Source organism: Danio rerio, chromosome 3 (genome assembly GCF_052040795.2).
Source record: "Danio rerio strain M-AB ecotype USA chromosome 3, GRCz13ab, whole genome shotgun sequence".
In the NCBI taxonomy this organism is placed as follows: Eukaryota; Metazoa; Chordata; class Actinopteri; order Cypriniformes; family Danionidae; genus Danio; species Danio rerio.
Genome location: NC_141023.1, coordinates 29,793,242 through 29,812,500, shown reverse-complemented (window position 1 = coordinate 29,812,500; position 19,259 = coordinate 29,793,242). Strand labels below are relative to the sequence as shown.

The following is a 19,259-nucleotide window of genomic DNA, read 5'->3' as shown; positions in this document are numbered from 1 at the left end:
GATATTTTTCACCTCACTTTTATCTCCAGATGCAAATTCCTGTTGCAGCGTTTGAGTTTTGCTAGTCAATTTTTGCGAAGCATCCTTAAACCTAATCGTACCTTAAAGATTCTCTACACTAGATGGAATTTTCCATAATTTATAACGCAACACTTCCTCTGATTACCTCTGACAGAAGGTTTAGACAATCCACATTTTAACTGGTGGCAGTGCACATTATTTTACATAGTACAGAATCAATTGGAAAAATCTGCTAAAACAGAAGCACTGCTTGCTCACATGTGCCATAAGCTGACATGATCAAACAAATCAAAACAGCCTGAAATGTTGATCCCAATCTAAAGCCTCTTTCGCGCATAAATTCAGAAAAATACATAGTGATGCACAAATTAGCAATTTTTTTGCCATTATTATGAATTTTAACAACAAAAAATTGAACAACAAAAAATGTATTAAAAAATGTTTTAATACATTCATAACCGCGTTCGTGTTTTACTGTCATAAAAAAATGCTAAAATAAAAAATGCTAAATTTTGCTATCTATAATCCATAATAATAACTCCTGTATAGCAGTCCCACAACAAACTTTCACATCTGCCAGTCGATGACACTCGAATTCCTTGTCAGAAAAGTCTAGTGTAGGGCTGGGCAATTAATCAAAAAGTAATCGAAATCGACATTCAGCACCCATAATCGATCAAATTTTTCCAAGTCAATTTTTTTAATTATTTTCCCTACTGCGTCTGGAGTTACATGACTGCGCTTGATTTGGGCTGATTTATATTTCTGCATGCATTTGGTCTGGCGCAGGCTTCTTTCGGTCGCATATCAGCACACCTTTCAAAAAATTTAACTACACATTGAACGTTATTTTGTTTAATGAAATGTGTGTTTTAATTTCAGTTGTTCACCATTGATGTTCACTCTTCATTCGAAAATCTTTCACTTGTAATATGTGAGCATATATACGATACTTGTCAATGAACTATGAGGGCAAAAAATTAAGTAATCGGTGATTAATCGTAATCAAGTTAAAATGTTCAATTAATCGATATTTTGATTTTAGGCCAAATCGCCCAGCCCTAGTGTAGTGACTGGAAATAAACTTTATACATTGTTTGGTATAATGTTAATGTTGTTTTCGTTTGTTTACATAGATGAATATGGCCACGGTGTAAATGCACAGTAAGTTTCAGTTACGATCATATTGCCACATTCTATCGTTACGATAACATGATATTGCTGACTTTCCTGAAAATAAATACCAAAACAATAACGCAACTAGAATAACTACAGCAGTCACTATCGTCGATCTCATATAAAGTACGAGCTCGAGATGACATAGGATGACGTGTGTGCAGAAGTTGTAGTGATGTCCCATTTCTTAGCCGTAAAATTTAAAGGGGTAGGGATTCAAATTGGGATTGGGCCAATATATTGTGCTTCACTAAACATTTAAGTCAGAGTTACACGATGGAGCCCACAAATGCTTTTGGCCATACCTCGAACCTCCAGCCTGCACTCCACTTCATCCTCTCCTAGGTCGTTGATGGCTTTGCATGTATACTTTCCGCAATCAAACAAGCTGGGCTTACGGATGTTTAAAGTCAGCACACCCTGGTTATTCTGCATGAGAAACTTTGGATCCTCTCCAATAATCATCTTATTTTTCATCCATATAATCTTTGGCTGGGAGGAGAACAAAGGAGAAGGAGAAAGAGAGAGCATTGTCGCTTAAGTGGCTTAAAAACGTCTGCATGGGTGAATGGGTTTATTTAGTCACGCACTATGCCAACACTTACTTTCGGGCACCCACGGACGGCACAGCTGATGGCAGCGCTGTAACCTGCCACAACAGACCTGTCCACCAGAGGAGTGATAAACTTCGGAGAGCTGTTCATGTCTTTTTCCTTGTAGGGTTGGGGTTTGTATTGAAGACCTAAAAGAAAGAGACAGTTAGAGGAATGCACATTACATACTGCATATCACTTCAGAGACACAATTTGCAATAATGTTCATGTAATGCAATATTCAGTGTTTGGAGATGAATTTTTAAAGGCCATGTAGGTACCTGTTTTGGCGATGACAGCTGTGTTTTTGCTGAGGCCAGCTTCCTCACTCATGCCACAGATGTTCTCGCTGAAAATACGGAAGAAGTACTCGTTCCCCATCACCAGATCAGACACAGTGCAGCTCGGCCTGCGATTGTGTTCAAGAACCGTAAACCACTCCTAAAGCAAGTAAGAGAGAGATTTGTGGAGAAACAGGCTTGTTAATAAAGAACCTCCGAGTGGAGAAACTTAAAAGAGACATTTGTACTGCCGTTGTGGTTAAAAGTATGTTGGGAAACAATCAGTAAATAGAGTATACTTGCCCTGTGCATTGCATTGGCTATCTAAGTATCTGTCATTGTATAGTATGTTTAGAATGTCTTATTTTGGTGTCACAAAAATGTAATTAACAAAAGTAATTTTATAGATTCTTAAATTTTATATACAAAAAAATATTCTTAATTATTGTTTCAAATAACTTCAAAATATGCGTGAAACCATTTTCACCATTGTTTTGCATAATAGATATTTAAATCTTAAATATATTTATTCATTAAACATCGTGCCTGTTCCGAATAGAGTTGAAATTAAAGCGCTCCTATTATGGGTTTTTAAAAATTACCTTCCTTGCAGTGTGTAACACAGCTCTAAGCGAAGTGAAATATCAGCTTAAATCTGAAAGTGCCATCTTTAAAACTATTCATTCATCTGTAAAAGCATGACATCGACACTCAAGCTCCATCCATTTGTTGCCGGTGCAGACCTGGGAACATTGAAACCCCTACCCACAAACACTGTAGTAAAAAAAAAGAGAAGACAAACACTGTAGCAGATCATGGTTAAATCATGTTGTGAAGATGCTGTGCTCTGAAGTGTGAGGTAAAGTTAGTTTTATTTTCCCTACCCAAAGATGAGGCTGTGAAGAGTCAGTGGTTGAAGTTTATTGTTGCAAAATACCTGCGCATTATATCCCCAGACTTTTGCTGTTCTCGTCATTTTTCTGACGAGTGCTTCAGCAATGTACATGCTAACAACGGGGGATTCGTTGGCCGTTTGTTAAAGGAAGGATCAGAAAAGACTATTGATGTATGGGACTTTGTCAGAGCTTGACAGGAACTTTACAGTACACAGTTCATGGATTAGTTTCTTCCTCCATTTCACAAGTGTAAGCTCGATTTAAAACGGTTGCCTCCTTGTTTTCTAGCAAAATGTGTATTATTGTTTTGATTTTTGTAACCACTCCATGAGGCTTGTACTGTATCTGGTTAACTCTTAATATTCTCATATTGTGTCTAAAAAAAATGGACATGTGCCGCTTTGTTTACAGAGTTAAATCCGTTTGTGAGCTCGATCCACTGTCGTTTGTCATTGCTATGGCCACCGTCAGCTCTTCCTACACGCGTGCGGCAATCAAGTTTCAAAATAGTTCAGCTTTTGCCACTGTGTGGATTAATACAGAATGTGTGTCATGGTTCAGAATAGAGCAATCTCTATAGAGCAATCAGAATAGAGCACCCCTGCAATGGGCTCACACATACACTCTGCACTCTATTTCAACAATGCTGATAAGCTGTGGTGGGCAATTTTCTTACGCTGAACATAGTTGACTAAACGCAACTGACTGGGTCATCGGACCAGTCAGTGCAGATTAGCATCGCGCTAAGGAGGAGTTTGGGAACAAATGAACAAATCATATGGGAGTCATTGGAATAATAAGATTAAAATAAATGCATATTATAAGACAATGAAAGTGTTTTTTATGACCTTGCATGCATATCAGACTGGTGTTGGAGACCCCAAAACCAAAATATTACCTTTTTAAATTGAATAAATAATTATGCTAAAAATGTAAAACAAAAACCTAGACAACTTTGTCAGACGTTTTAAGTTGTTAGAAGATCAATCATTGAAAATATGAGCGATTGATCTACTTCTAACAACTTAAAATGTCTGACAAAGTTGTCTACAACCAAAATATGACAATTTTTTAATGCATAATAGGGGCTCTTTAAATAGAAAAAATTACTATGGTAAAATTTTCTTTTTTAAAATCGTATCCAAAAATCGTTTTCAAAATATGAACGATTGATCTTCTAACAACTTAAAACGTCTGGCAAAGTTATCTAGACATTTCAAAATATGTCATCAAATGATTCTTGTAATAAGCATGCCTGAAAAAATCTTTCTTTTTTTGCACAAGTGTATTAATTTTTTATCCAAAGCATAGGCTGCCTACAAACATTCAGGAGAGTTTATTTATTTAAAATGTGCAACATCCAAGAATATTTGATGCAGAAGAGTCAAGTTCTTTTACACAAGACTGTATGTCTGTTTGTCAATTCTAAGAACACAGAGAACAAAGTTGTGTTCTGTGCCCTCGTGTTTTTTCTAGTTAGCATTACACGATCAGTCTCCAGAAGAAAGCGTTTGTACGTTGTTCTTGACTGATATTAGGCATCGTAATTAAGCATGTAGTTAACTTATCACAGATCTTCTAAAAAAAACATTTGTTTACTTAATTGTAAATATGTAATGCATTTTTAGATTTAAAAATCTTGTGAAATGCAAAATTTTACTTTTTATTTTGCTAGCACACATATGTGGACATAGACACCAATAATTTAATTTTAATACGGTTAAGACTATTGACCTTATTCTCAAATGCGGAAGAGCGCCTGTTTTCGCGATTGTCTTAGAACTTCCGTTTCAGTCGCCTTTGGGAGAAATGACAAGGAATAATAAACGGCAAAAAACGGTCAAACTACTTGCTCTACAAACAAATGTTTGCATGACTATACAGACCAAGTAGAATAATACAACAAGGAAATATCAGTTTGCAACATCAAACAATGAAACGAGCAGTTTTTAATGTCTAAAAATGAATGGAAGTGAATGAGACCGGAAGTCTCGTGCCAAAAAGATTCAAATGGCAGCGCCCGCTCGTCTGCGGAGAATAAGGTCAATAGTCTGATTAAGAGTCTACCATGTAAACAGCAATTATTGATAATTTAATCCTACTAAAGTCATAATCAAACTAAAAAGAAGTGGACATGTGGAGTATGCCGATTTTAGTCACATTATTGAAGTGCAGTACAGACATATAAACACCTTAATCACTGTCATGTAGGATTTTCGCCTCATTTTGCGACAGGATAGTCTATAAACATACGACTGTTTGACACTATTCTCTGTACCTACTGAGTCAGTGAAGGACCACAGACACTTGAATCATGAAATTACAGCGTGCGGTATTAAAGTCCATTAAAACTACACTCTTCCTGTATGGAGCTAATAACATGCCAAAACAAACTGAATTTGAATTTTGTTGATTTGAATTATTAATAATTGTAATTTAATAAATCAGAATTTTTATGGCATTAAAATTGTTTTGAATTTGATTTTCTTAATTTGAAATAAATTTTTGATAACTTGAATATTGAACATCTGAAATTTTAGACAATTTAATTTAAGGCAGAATTTTTTGACGTATTCTCAAACTTCAATTTTTTGTGTTCTGAATTCAAAGACCTCAGAAATCATATTTGTAAAAATACAGTTTCAAGTCTTCAAGATTTAGAAATTCAGAACATCAAATTGAATATTCTAAAATTCAAAACCAGAAATTCATATCGTGAAACTTTGATCGTACAGAAAGTAGGTCAGCGGTCATCAACAGGGAAGAGTTAACCATGTCCCTCTTACTGTTAGTTTGCTATGAAGGAATAATGCACAAAAAGAAAGTCCCACCCCTAATTAATATTCCGTTTCAATTGGAAGTACATCATCAAAGTGAAATATAAGTCTCAGAAACCTCTGATTCATGCTGACTTTAAGGGACCTAACCAAACCTGCTAATTAGAAAGGAATGTCAACATATAGTATATTTGGCTAAGAGGTCCCAATCTGAGTTTACCTTGGTTTTCTTGTCAGCCTTCTGGACGGTATAGCCAATAATATCAGTGTTGCCATTGTCTTTTGGAGGCTTCCACTCCAAAGCAGCATTGAAGCCCCAAACATCAGTGACTGTGACAGCCATTGGTGGCCCAGGCTTGTCTATGGGAAAGAAATGGGAAAAAAATTGCTGTAGAGCTTGACACCGCTACACTTTTCTAATTTGAGACTAATTATCATGAGCTAATTGGAGAAGAAGCTACAAGTGAGTGAGCAGAGGAATGATAAAAAGAAAGGGGGATAAAATAATGAGGAGGAGGAAAAAGAGAGGGATTGAGCACATGAGCGTGAGGTAGGGATAGTAAGATCAAGACTAAAAAAAAAAAATTGAGAGCGAGAGAGTTCGAGTTTGCGGCTGGGAGCGGTTGGCATTAATCCTGGGCAGGCTGCTGGGATGCTGGCAGCAAACTGTGACTAAATGGCTGTCTGGCTCATCTGAAGGGTTTTTGCACTCTCATTAGCTTACCTCCCAGCGGGAACACAGAGTGAGTGTCCCCTAATCCTATCCTAATCCCGTTCAACACCAGGAATAATCCAAACAACACCCCGCAGAATAATCCCTGCAACCGAACTGACCTATGACATCCTCGATTTCGGTGAAAAGTGTAACTGTTTAATATGAAACCTTTCTGACAGTTTAGGAGGTGGAAATTTAGTGTCACTTTTGAAAGTGATCCTCAAACAGTTTTCTCAGGATTGCAAATTTAAACAGACAAACGCTTCACTTCGCAGGGAAATAAACCTTTTGAACTTTGCCGTTTAATCCTCTAAATTTGTCATCTAGCGATGTCTATAACGTTGATGTGAGTGATCTCCGCAAATTATTGAGCAGCTTCTTCAACAAACTTAAAGGAATGGTTCACCCCAAACTCTTTGTTTTGTTGAAGATAAAGGAAGATATTTAAAGAATAATAATGTTGGTAGGGCATCACGGTGGCACAGTGGGTAGCACAATCGCCTCACAGCAAGAAGGTTGCTGATTCGAGCCTCGGCTTGGTCAGCTGGCATTTTTGAGTGGAGTTTGCTTGTTCTCCCCTCTCGCGTGGGCTTCCTCCACAAGTCCAAAGACAAGTGGTATAAGTAAATTAAATTGGACTAAAAATTGTCTATAGTGTATGTGTGTGTGTATGTGTGTGTGTGTGTGTGTGTGTGTGTGTGTGTGTGTGTGTGTGTGTATGGATGTTTCCCAGTGATGGGTTGCAGCTGGAAGGGCATCCGCTGCATAAAGTTGGATAAGTTGGCGGTTCCTTCCACTTTGGTGAACCCAGAATAATAAAAAGGGACTAAGTCGAAAATAAATGAATGCATGAATAATGTTGGTAATCAGGTAGTTGATACTACTCAATGACATCCATGGTAAAACAGCTTGAAGGTCAAAAATGTTAATTTCAAGTTAACTATCACCTTAAAATACAACTTAGGAATGGCTCACTCAGATATTTTGCATCAGGATTGTTATTAAGGTAAACTGCACATTTTGTGACTACCGCCGTACACATTGTGACAGATGTCTTTGGTCATCTAATCACATCTCATGCCGTTTTCTGAGCATCTAGCCATGAGCAATGCATTTTTATGACGGCATGTCAAGCTGAAAAAATTCAGAGAGACAGCCTAGCGGGCAGTGTTTATATCGCACAACATCGCTTGGGGCCTCAAGGTCCTTTCACAGTTCTGTTTGACTTTTTTCTCCTCTTACAGCTTGCTATCGCTCTTTTGGTGGTCAAAAAGGGAAAGTGGTTAAAAGATCATTAATTACTGACTAAGTCACTATTGCACACTAGTAGTCACTTAAAGAGTCATGAAACACTAAACGTTTTTGTTTGTGTTGCACATCATGAAACACAATGTTAGCATTGGTTCTTTTTACCAGTAGGATGAAACTGATTAATTTTGTGCTTTTCACTACTAATGGGTCATTCTTTTCTTTTTTTTAAAGATTTATTTTTGGCCTTTTTCCCTTTATTAGATAGGACAGTATTTAGACAGGAAGCGAAGTTGGAGAGAGAGAGAGAGAGAGAGAGGGTAGGGTAAGGAAATGTCCTCGAGCCGTGATTCCATCTCAGGACGCCCTGACAAGCTACTGCACCATATGTCGACGTGCTAACCACTAGGCTATTGCGCCGACTGATGGGTCATTCTTGAATGATTCGTTCATTTTGAACAAATGTTCAATGTGACTTGGGAACCATGAGTTCTCTCAAAGGTGCTTTCATTCATTTTTCAAGTCTTTTGAGTTGTTCATCATGTAAAAGGCAGAAGCCAATCATATGCATTTAGAGCCGGAAAAAGATTTGATCCGGTCATCTCTCGAGTCCTCGGTTTGAGTCCTAAGTTCATCCCGTGAAAGACCGAAGCCAATCATATGCATTTAGAGCCAAAAAAAATTTGATCTGTTCATCTCTTGGGTTCTCGGTTTAATTCCATCGTTCATCACATGACAGACAGAAGCCAATCATATACATTAAGAGCCAGAAAAAGATTTGATCCGTTAAATACTCGAGTCCTCAGTTTGAGTCCTTCATTCATCACGTGAAAGACAGAAGCATATGCATTTCAAGCGTTTACACTTAGCTGATGATTGGTAATAAAGCTTGTTTGGCATGCTGTCCCTGGAGAGAGCCCTGAGCTCATAAGAGCCTTGATCCCGGACCTCCTCTTGTTTGCAGGGCGAGAGGAGAGTTTGAGCTATGAGGATATGCTGCTGGTTAAATTTCATCTATGGTGCTGATTTTGTTCAGTCAATTTACTTATGTCTCATGTTTTAGACTGTGGGAGGAAACCGGAGAACCCTGGGGGAAACCCACACGGGCACAGGTAAAACATGAACTTCGCACAGAAATGTCAACTGGCCGGATAAAGACTCGAACCAAAGACATTCTTGCTGTGAGGCAACAGTGCTAGCCACTGGGCCGCCGTGCTGCCCTATAGAGGAAAAGAGGGGGAGAGGGGGTCGAAGGGAGGATTCTTCAAGACGATGACTAAGGTAAGACACTTTGGTTATTTATACTAAGTTAGGAATTGTCTAATTGGTGAATCGTACGTTAGCTAATCCACATCAATCATAAGTGTGTGATCCTCTCGAAATTAGTCTATAAATAAACTTCACTTAGAGCCGGAAAAAGATTTGATCTGTTAATCTCTCGAGTCCTCGGTTTGTCTCATCACTCTTTACATGCTGTCCACGTGATGAATGAATGACTCAAAATCCCAAAGACTCAAAGGGTGAACTTTATCATGTATCCTTCTGGCTTAGACTGTGTGCATTGGTTAAGATTATATGTGACTGTCAGTGTCACGAAAACCAATCACTTAAATTTGAAAACATGAAGAGGAGAGCTGAGCAAAGAGTCAAAAATACCATCATAGACAATAGACCAGGTAAACAATAAATGATTATTTTCTCTTACTTATGGCATTCTAGTTATGACTTGTTTGTAGTGTGATCAAACGTTGGGCTAGTTGTATGTGCTAGAAAGCAACTCATAATAACATATTAATGATATTTTGGCAAATTTAAAGAAATGACTAAAAATAAATTAATAAATGTTTGTTGAAATAAACAAGACTCAAGTCTGAGTCAGTAAAATGATCCAAACTTCCCATCCCTACTGTTTACATCTTCTGGATTTGAAATTGGCACCTGTGATTTGAACACTTGCCTACAATCTGGATTTCAAGATTTGCTTTGTCCTTCATGTTCTCAATCTGCACGCACAGGGTGTACAGACCAGAGTGCTCTCTGGCTGACTGCCTGATGAACAGGATGGTGTCCTTGTCACTTGTGCGGATATTCACCAGCCCAGTGTCTACTGGTGCGCCATCCTTCAGCCAGGTCACCATCGGACGGGGTTTGCCCTAATAACAGTTGACATGGTGTAAGACCAGAGACTCAACAGCAAAGTAGCACCGCTCAGTTCAGAGCAGAAGAATGTATGTGCATGACTGACCTGGAAAGGAATGACAAGGTTGACCTTCTCACCCACTTGTCTGATGAACTTAGTCCTGAGATGCCGTGGGAGACGGATTTTAGGACTCTCTGAGAGAGATGGGGAGGAGAAAAGACAGAAGAAAACATGCTGAAAATGACAAAATGGAGAGTGGGGTGTTTACATCATGTTCAGTGCGTCATAGGCAAGTCTGATTTGCCTATGATCTATGCTGACAATTTTGGTTTCAGTGAGCAATCTAGATGACCAAGAGTTGTGTTTTTGTATGTTTGTAGGCATGTATGAGTCTCACCAACAATCTCCCGAATGGTGACAGCTTGCGCCAGCACAGCCCAAGGGCTAAGGCCAGCCCTGTTCACAGCTGTCACCCTGAACAGCATCTTTTCTCCAACAGGCAGCCCTCTGACCCTGAAACTATTCTTCTCAACGGGTGTCTCGTTGGCCTTCACCCACTCAGTGGCTGTAAGTTGCACCAGCGGCAAAGTAAGCGGCAAACCAGCAAGATATATAAACATGTCAAAAAAAGATCAAAATCGATTACGTCACTGTGATGGTTGTGATGGCTCACCTCCCTCGACACAATATTCAATGAAGTAACCGTCGAGACCACCAGCTCCAATCCTCTCAGGGGGAAGCCATTTTAGAGCACAGGTGCCATCTGTAATGTCGTCCACTGTCAGGCGAGTTGGTTCACTAGTTGGAGCTATGAAGGAATAGGACAGCAGGGGGATTTATGCCAACTGAGATTGTTAGAATAAAGTATAATAAACCAAACGTTACCGCAGGCTGTCTGATAAAGAACCAACCGATGGGCATGAAGGGTTGAGAATTGGCGCTGGGCTGGGAGATGCCAATACCATTAACGGCAAACACCCTCATCTCATAGAACACACCCTCAATCATCTTCTTAGCTTCGTAGGTTGTGGACTCGTAGATGTCAAAGTTCAGCTTTGTCCACCTGGAGGAGCCCTTCTTCTTCCTCTCCATCAGGTAACCTGGAAATACAGCCAAAGTTGAAAGTGGTTTCCCACACATTTGAAAAGACAACTCTTATCTTGCTTAATGGTTTATTTTATTATTAAGTCATGTATACTGTTACAATTCAGAACAGCAAAAAATGACTAGGAATAGTCAAATGGGAAGACAAAAGGTCCAAAAGGGTAGGTAAAGGTGTAGTTGTTTTAAATAGACTCATAATTGTAACATATGAACACATGATGGCAGGATATAATCTCCTAATGTGAAGAAAAATGTGAGATATAAACCTGTAACAACAAATAATCACAAAATTTAAAAAATGTCATAATTGTGCAATGTATACCCTCAGAATTACAGTATATAAGCTCAGAAAGGATATTAAAACTTATAGACTGATTTTTGAGATACAAAACATAAATTGTGTGCCAGAATTAGACCTGCACAATGAATAGATTTTAAAATTGAAACGTGATTTGAAAAACCTTTTCAAATCACAAAAGCTGCAATTATTTTGAACAGTACTATGGCGAGGGAGGTGATTGTTCATTCATTCATTCATTTTCTTGTCGGCTTAGTCCCTTTATTAATCCAGGTTCGCCACAGCTGAATGAACCGCCAACTTATCCAGCAACTTTTTACGCAGCCGATGCCCTTCAAGCCGCAACGCATCTCTGGGAAACATCCACACACAGTCATTCACACACACACACTACGGACAATTTAGCCTATCCAATTCACCTGTACCGCATGTCTTTGGACTGTGGGGGAAACCGGAGGAAACCCATGCGAACACAGGGAGAACATGCAAACACAGAAACGCCAACTGAGCCGAGGTTCGAACCAGCAACCCAGCAACCTTGCTGTGAGGCGAACGTGCTACCCACTGCGCCGCCGGAGGTGATCATGAGAAATTAAAACGATCAAACTAACGTTAGTAAAAAGCCAGACTTCCACGAGCCCCTATTTCACTGCTATTTAGAAAAAGAAAGCTGTAAACTCCATCTCTGCTCTGCTTATCTATCTCTCTTTTTCTGTTTATTTACTATAAATGCTTATGTTGTTCCATGCATGTACTTGAGTTTTGTTTGGTACATTCAACGAGTGTTTTCTTTGAGCAGGTAAAATTAAAGGTACAGGTTATACTGTTTATCTGACTGCTTGAATTCAAGAACAAAATTATGAAAAGATTTCATAAGTATAATATTTAGTTGAATTTAAAATACTGCAGTTATTTTCTTAATTTGTCATGACAATTGACAACTTTATTGGGAAAAAATGCTTTTAAAAAAACAGTAGACTAATGTACATTGTGATTATGCTTGGTCTTTTTTTGGTGCTGTTAAAACCACCACATCAAACATGCAGCTCGTTTATGAAATTATGATAAATTTAATTTTAAATCGCAATTTTAATCAGATAAATTGCAATTGGATTTTTTCACCAAATCATGCAGCCCCAGCTATAATTGTAAGAAAGAAAACCAGAAATTTAAAATTTAATTAAACTCAGAATGCAAGATATAAACTTAGAATTTTGAGGAAAACTTAGAATCGCAAGATATAAACACTCGATTTCTGACTTATAATTTCAAGTTATTTATTATCTTGCAGTTCTTGCATTTTGCAGATCTTTACTTTTTCTCTAAACTTTAGGAACTTTTTTTTTAATCTTTTTTTTTTAAATCCTGTAGCAAAAACAAACTTCCATAGATCCACAGACAAAATATTGCAAGATTAAAGAGATGAGAATCTGGTTTACCTTTCACTGGAACACCACCATCAAATTTGGGTGGCTCCCACTCAATAGAAGCAGAATCTTCTCCCACTCCCAAACACTTCACATTCTCTGGTGGATCAGGCACATCTGAATACAGCACAGAAAAAAAATAATTAGGCTGAAGATTTCTAATGAACAGACAGGAAAAATGCAGATATATAAAAATATAGGGTTGCATTTGCATTTGTTTAATGTAACTCACCAACTATCTTAACAAAAACGTCAGCCTTGTCCTCTCCTGCTGGGTTGGTTACAGTGATATGATAGAGGCCCTCGTCAGATCTTTCAGCCCCTTCAATAACAAAACAGCTCAAAGCCTTCCTGGTCTCTACTCTCACGCGTCCTTCTGCTTGTGAAATCTCCTACATCAAAAAAAAAACAAAAAAAACATGTCTTTGAGCAAGCCAAAATATTGGAGATGTTATATCTTCTATGTTCTATATCATGTGCAAAATAAAATATATATTATAAATTGGCGGTGGCAAAGTGGGTAGCGCTGTCATCTCACAGCAAGAAGGTCTCTGGTTCAAGTCCAGGCTGGGTCGGTTGGCATGTCTGTGTGGAGTCTGCATGTTCTCCCTATGTTGGCATGGGTTACCTCCGGGTGCTCTGGTTTCTCTCTCCAAAGACATGCGCTATAGATGAATTGGGTAAGCTAAATTGTCCATAGTGTATGTGTATGAATGAGAGTGTATGGGTGTATCCCAGCGATGGGTTGCAGCTGGAAGGGCATCGGCTGCGTAAAACTTATGCTGGATAAGTTGGCGGTTCATTTCGCTTTGGCGATACCTGATTAATAAAAGGACTAAGCCGAAAATAAAATGAATGAATGATGAATTATCAATTGGGAGTATATTTTCATGCTGGAAAGACTAATACGAATTGGTGTTCATCAGTGGTCTTGTAGTAGGGTCTTCTGGTTAATCTGTTTGACCAATGACCTAACAGGTTTTTAAGCTAAATGGAATTTAAAATGCACAGTGCGGGTCTCTTCGGCAGGGTTTTCTCACTCAAGCTCCTAAAAGCAAGCCCACATGGGTCACAAAAAATGAGAGTATGTGACCATTTACAAGCAGGCTCTCACCATGTCTCCTTTTTTCCATGCGACAGTGGGAGGGGGCTCGCCTGTGATGTCAACGTCAAAGCGGAGCTTGTTTCCGGCAACGACGATAATGGTGTTTTTGTTGACCATGCTGCCGGTGGCGTCCAGGTGAATTTTTGGTGGTTCTGGACATCAAACAGAAAGGATTGTGGTATGAAAAAGAACCGTCACAAAACTATATTGTTAGATTTGCTGTTGCACAAAAGACATTTACCTTGACGTGGAACGTAATCAATCTTGATCTCTGTGTGTACGAAAACACACAGTTAGCCACTAATGAGATTTAACATGTGGAAAAACAAAACTGAATTACTCTCTTACCCAAGAAGTTGAGTTTGGCAGAAAGAGAAAGAGCATAGCCATCTGGCACAAACGTGTAATCTCCTGCGTCCTCAGGTTTTACATCACTGATAACCAGCTTGTGAGTCCTGAAATAAAATAAAAAAACGTATCTGTTCAAGAATAACTGCCTAGATCATTTGTATTCATATGGATTTGCTTTAAATCTGTCACAATTTTCTTTGCTTAACATGTGTATGCACAACACTAGCATGCTTGTTTCTGTTTAATAATGAATTTGAAGTATTGTAAATGAGTGGCCATCTGCACAAAATTGTCTGTTTGCATAAAAGACCAAACCATTTCCATATTAAGGCTTTCTTCTCAGCCATTCCTTTAAGCACCCCAACACATGTGGTTTTGGCTGTTCCAATTTAAATTTGTACAGTTTAATTTTTCATACACATGCTTAGTGAGTGAGACCTAATGTTACCACAATACAAGAAGTGTAGCCAAGAAAAATCAATAAATGTTACTGAAAGAAAACAAAAGAGCATAGCTGACATTTTTGATGACTAATCGGTTTTAGGGTCCTGGTATAAAACAATATTCGCGAGGTCAAGGATGAAGTGAGCTTGCTTATGCATCAATCGATAAGCAAGCGGATTGATATACCTGCCAATGTGTGACATTTTGATGCGGTCACTGGCGACAACCTCAACCCCATCCTTGAACCACTTGCCAGTCACTTTCTCATCAGAAACTTCACATTTGAAGACGGCCTGTTCTGCTGCCTTCACTGTCAGATCAGCTATACTTTGCAAAACTTCCAGTTCTCTCTCTATAGAACAAAACAAAAGGACAATGAGGCAACTGATTCTAAAAATAAGCACAGAAATAATACTGAAATATCGGCCAACTGGCAGAAGGGAGAGCTGTCACTTTATTCTTTCGAAAGAAGTACCTTCCACTTCAAGCTCTGCCTTGGACTCCCCTCCGCTGGTGTACACATAGTATGTCCCGATGTCCTCTGTGGTTGCTTCATTGATGATGAGCCAGTGCTTTGTCCCATCTTTCTTAAAGCGATACTTTCCATCTCGGCTCAGTTCCACACCATCCTTCATCCTGAGAGAGATGAAGAGAGGGAGAGCGAGACAGAGAGAGACTAAGATGGAAATAATGTTCATAAGAAGAAACTGAGGAAGGCAATCTACTCCAAGATGAAGGAAGATAAAAGAACGACTGGGACCCATAGAAAGGGAACAAGGATGGACAAAATGGGACATGACAGAAAGAGGCAAAGCCAGAGAGAGGAAAATCTGTGCAGGTCTTTGATACAGGAAAACACTTTAGGGATGGATCAGTTTAAAACTAAACTAAGATCCTTAAGATACTTAAGAGGCTGGATTCTACTAGAGACAAATTAATTCATTCATTCATTTTCCTTCAGCATAGTTCCTTATTTATTAGGGGTCGCCACAACTAAATCAACCTCCAACTATCCCAAAATATGTTTGATGCAGCGGATGCCCTTCAAGCTGCAACCCAGTACAGGGAAGCACCTATACACACTTATCGGCTAAGGCCAATTTAGGCCAATTCACCTATAGCGCAAGTCTTTGGACTGTGAGGGGCCCCCAAGCACCTGATGGAAATGCATGCCAACATGGGGAAAGCATGCAAACTCCACACAGAAACGCCGACTGGCCCAGCCGGGACTCGAACCAGCAAGCTTCTTGCTGTGAGGCAACAGTGCATGAAACTGCCAACACAATTTTATGGCAATTTTTAATATTTTGATCTTGTGGTTTACTTACTGTACTTACTCCCAGGGCCGTCTATATCGAAGTTGATATTTAGCCGCACCATGTTGGTGTTTCATAACATCTAATTTTTTATGAGGTGTTACGAGGTGTTAGCCCAACCATCAACTCCCAACCTGGAGTACCAGGACATACACGCATCCAGTACGGACAATTTAGCGTACCTAATTCACCTATAGTGAATGTCTTTGGACTTGTGAGGGAAACCGGACTGTACCACGCTTAAATGATCTAAGATGATATGGCAGATCCTGGGATCTGTTAATCTTGATAACGGATATCTGGCTTATTTGGTTCTTCAAACAAGTTTGCGAATCAGATCAAAATGTCTGGATAAACAACTCTTATATGAGTTTTGAAGAACTAAACAATCCTGGATCATGTCCAATCGTCAATATCCAAATCCAGATAACCAAATAATCCATCTACGTAGAACAGACCCCTGGGGTCCATTCTTCCTTCCTCGCTTAAATGTTCTAAGATGATATGGCAGATCCTGGATCTGTTAATCTTGATAACGGATCTCTGGCTTATTTGGTTCTTCAAACAAGATCACGAATTAGATTAAAATGTCTGCATAAACTGATCTGAGATTCCTGCATGTGTTGTGAAGGACTGATCTATCAATTCCCGAAATCATGATCAACAATGCAACGATTGGCTGACGACACAGCAGCTTAATGACATCATCTGATTAATATTCAATTATCCATGGGAGCAAAATTACAAAAAATTTGCAGTCAACAGTTTGTTAAACATGATATGCAATATCTCTACACCTTGTTGTGGGCTGCAGAGCGGATTTTACTTATAGTAGCCATGGTAGTATTTTAGTACCCGTTTTTTAATCAGTGTAAAGAATAACTGGATGTTTACAAAAGCATTTTGGTAAAGGTGTCTGCAACTTTTGTGAAGCATCAAATCACTGGCATATTAACTGTCAAAACATGTTTATGACTGCATAAATGTATTATTGCTTTAAAAAAGTCACATACTGTGCATTTCTATTATCATACACAAATTGTACTAAAGCGATCTAAAAAGTTTATATCAATAAGTTTTTTCTTTGCACCACCAGGTGGCAGTCTTTGTACTTTCATTCCAGGGGTGCAGATTGCATAAGTTGTATTAATGTATATATATTTCAATATCCAGATCCAGCTAACTGAGTAATCCACGTACGAAGAACAGACCCCTGGAGAAAACCCACATCAAGATTCCCCATGTAAACATGCAAACTCCACACAGAAATGCCGACTGGCACAGCTGAGACTCGAACCAGCGACCTTCTTGCTGTGAAGTGACTGTGCTAACCTCTGCCGCCTAAAAATAATTTCTATAGCATAAAATTGCTCACACAATCTCATGGCAAATCATAAAATTTTGATATAGGGGGTTATTGGTATCATTGGTTTGTTTGTATGATCTCATTGGTATATTTTAGTATGTTTTGTTTGGTAGGGTGGGGTTTGGTGAATGCTTCCCGCTAAAAATCATACATTTTCATTCAAATGAAATCGTATGATAACATACAAATTAGCCACTTTTCTGACAATACATAAAACAGTTTAGTTACCACATGAGATCAGGAATTAAAATTTAATTAATTAATTTTTTTTCTAATGATTTTCTAGTCATAGGTTTCCACACTATCAATGCCTACAAGAATCAGCTGCAGTTATACAGTGGTTACAACACTTATTTTTTGTTTATATGGGTTGCAGCGCCCAGGACAAGCAAGTACCATTTTAATGAACAATATAACACTTCACTTTTTCAAGAATTGGCAGATGCGATCTTAAAATGGTGGGAAAAAATGTCAAAATGAGGTAAACTTGTAATTGAAATCACCCACAATTATAGATATAATCTGGTAATATAATATAAAATGTCAAAAATTGTGAGGAGTAATTTCATGCAAATGTCAAGCTTGCCATAGAAAAAAAAGTTTTCACCAATATAGCAAAACCCTTTTTAAGATTTTTGTGTGGGCGTGTGTTTTACAGGACTGTAAAAATACTCAGAAATGTCAATGTTTTCAAACAATTATATTTGATTTACCAAAGTCACAATCACATGACTATCACACCCATAATGGAGAGATGTCACATCCATAGCAAAGTTTTGTCCTCATAAATGCAAATATGTAAAATACAATAAAATCAATATTTTTTGTGCAATAGAGAGCCAACTCTCATCCTTTTGTTTAGAATAATTTCTTTTGGGTTGTGCAGTTTAATTCACAGAATTTCTTCAAATTATGGTGTACACTTTAAACTTGCTAACTTTTTTGGTCACATCCAAATTACATGTTTATTTTCCTCATTTAAAATATAAAAAATGTTTACGGGTTGATTTTTCTTTCTGATCCCAAAACTCTGTGGTTCGTAGTTTTGGAAAAAAGATGTTTCAACATCAATATACAGTTCTCAATATTTGAGTACACCCCATTTTAAACGTGAATATTTTTATCTATTTTTCAGTGAATATGGGTAATATATATTGCATTTAAATAAAACAGATCTATTAAACATATTTATTAAAATCATATTTTAGTCATCAAATATATTTAGAAATTTAAAGATAATAATATTAAAATCAAACAAAATATTGCAAAAAAAAAATACACCCAACAAAAATTTTACTAAATTTATTTTATATTTTGCTTCTCTTGATTTTATTCTCTTTTTAAATGTGTATTCAATATTTTTCTATAACATATACATTTGGGTGTACTTGTTTTTGAACCAATATTGTAAGTTATTTTGTTAGATAAGCTTCAGATTTGGCTTCTGTACTGACTAATCTAATGTATATGCACAAAGATATTGTATAGCTTTCTATTAGAAATAGGAATTTAAAAGCTAGATTTGTGAGGGCTGTACTTGTTTTTGCTGAGCACTATACATCCTTGTGATTATCATCCTTAATGTTCCAATATACACCCAATATATATAGTCAATATTCAATATCCATCCTTGTGAATTTATGTTTTAAGATTTTTACTTCAAATGTCACATCATAACCCTGGATTCACTCCGATATAAACTCAGGATGAAAAAAAAAAAGAGAGAGAGAAAAGTCAGGATTGTGCTATATGAACAAAGTATTGTAAAAGATTTTAAGATATATTTAGAATCACAAGATACTTAAGATTTGCGTCTTATATTGAGAGACTGCTACAAGCAAAATAATTCATTTATGTTGAAAATTCACTTGTATTCAATCGTCAAATTGAAAAAATAAAAATAAAAAAGATCACAGTGATGAGTACTGTATACCTAACTGTTTTAATAATTAATTAATGACATTAAAGCTGAAGGTGTTCATAATTTTGACACCAAGTTGC

General features: G+C 37.7%; 1 protein-coding gene and 1 long non-coding RNA gene across 9 annotated transcripts in view; one reads left to right on the top strand and one right to left on the bottom strand.

The window, feature by feature from the left end:
- Window positions 1-19,259, bottom strand: part of mybpc2a (myosin binding protein Ca) — a 73,431-nt gene that overhangs the window by 764 nt on the left and 53,408 nt on the right. For all 8 annotated transcript variants that reach the window (XM_087243339.1, XM_087243341.1, XM_087243343.1 and 5 more), the window contains 16 exon segments: window positions 15,052-15,212; window positions 14,763-14,928; window positions 14,130-14,236; window positions 14,023-14,052; window positions 13,791-13,933; window positions 12,909-13,068; window positions 12,689-12,793; window positions 10,759-10,947; window positions 10,521-10,655; window positions 10,245-10,412; window positions 9,953-10,041; window positions 9,665-9,860; window positions 5,965-6,104; window positions 2,072-2,231; window positions 1,803-1,939; window positions 1,503-1,689 (listed from right to left, as the gene is read on the bottom strand). In XM_087243339.1, the coding sequence (XP_087099465.1) occupies window positions 1,503-1,689; window positions 1,803-1,939; window positions 2,072-2,231; window positions 5,965-6,104; window positions 9,665-9,860; window positions 9,953-10,041; window positions 10,245-10,412; window positions 10,521-10,655; window positions 10,759-10,947; window positions 12,689-12,793; window positions 12,909-13,068; window positions 13,791-13,933; window positions 14,023-14,052; window positions 14,130-14,236; window positions 14,763-14,928; window positions 15,052-15,212 (2,273 nt within the window).
- Window positions 6,102-11,411, top strand: LOC147845652 (uncharacterized). Its single transcript, XR_015480953.1, has 2 exons — window positions 6,102-8,241; window positions 8,338-11,411. It is a non-coding gene; the product is annotated as an uncharacterized LOC147845652 (long non-coding RNA).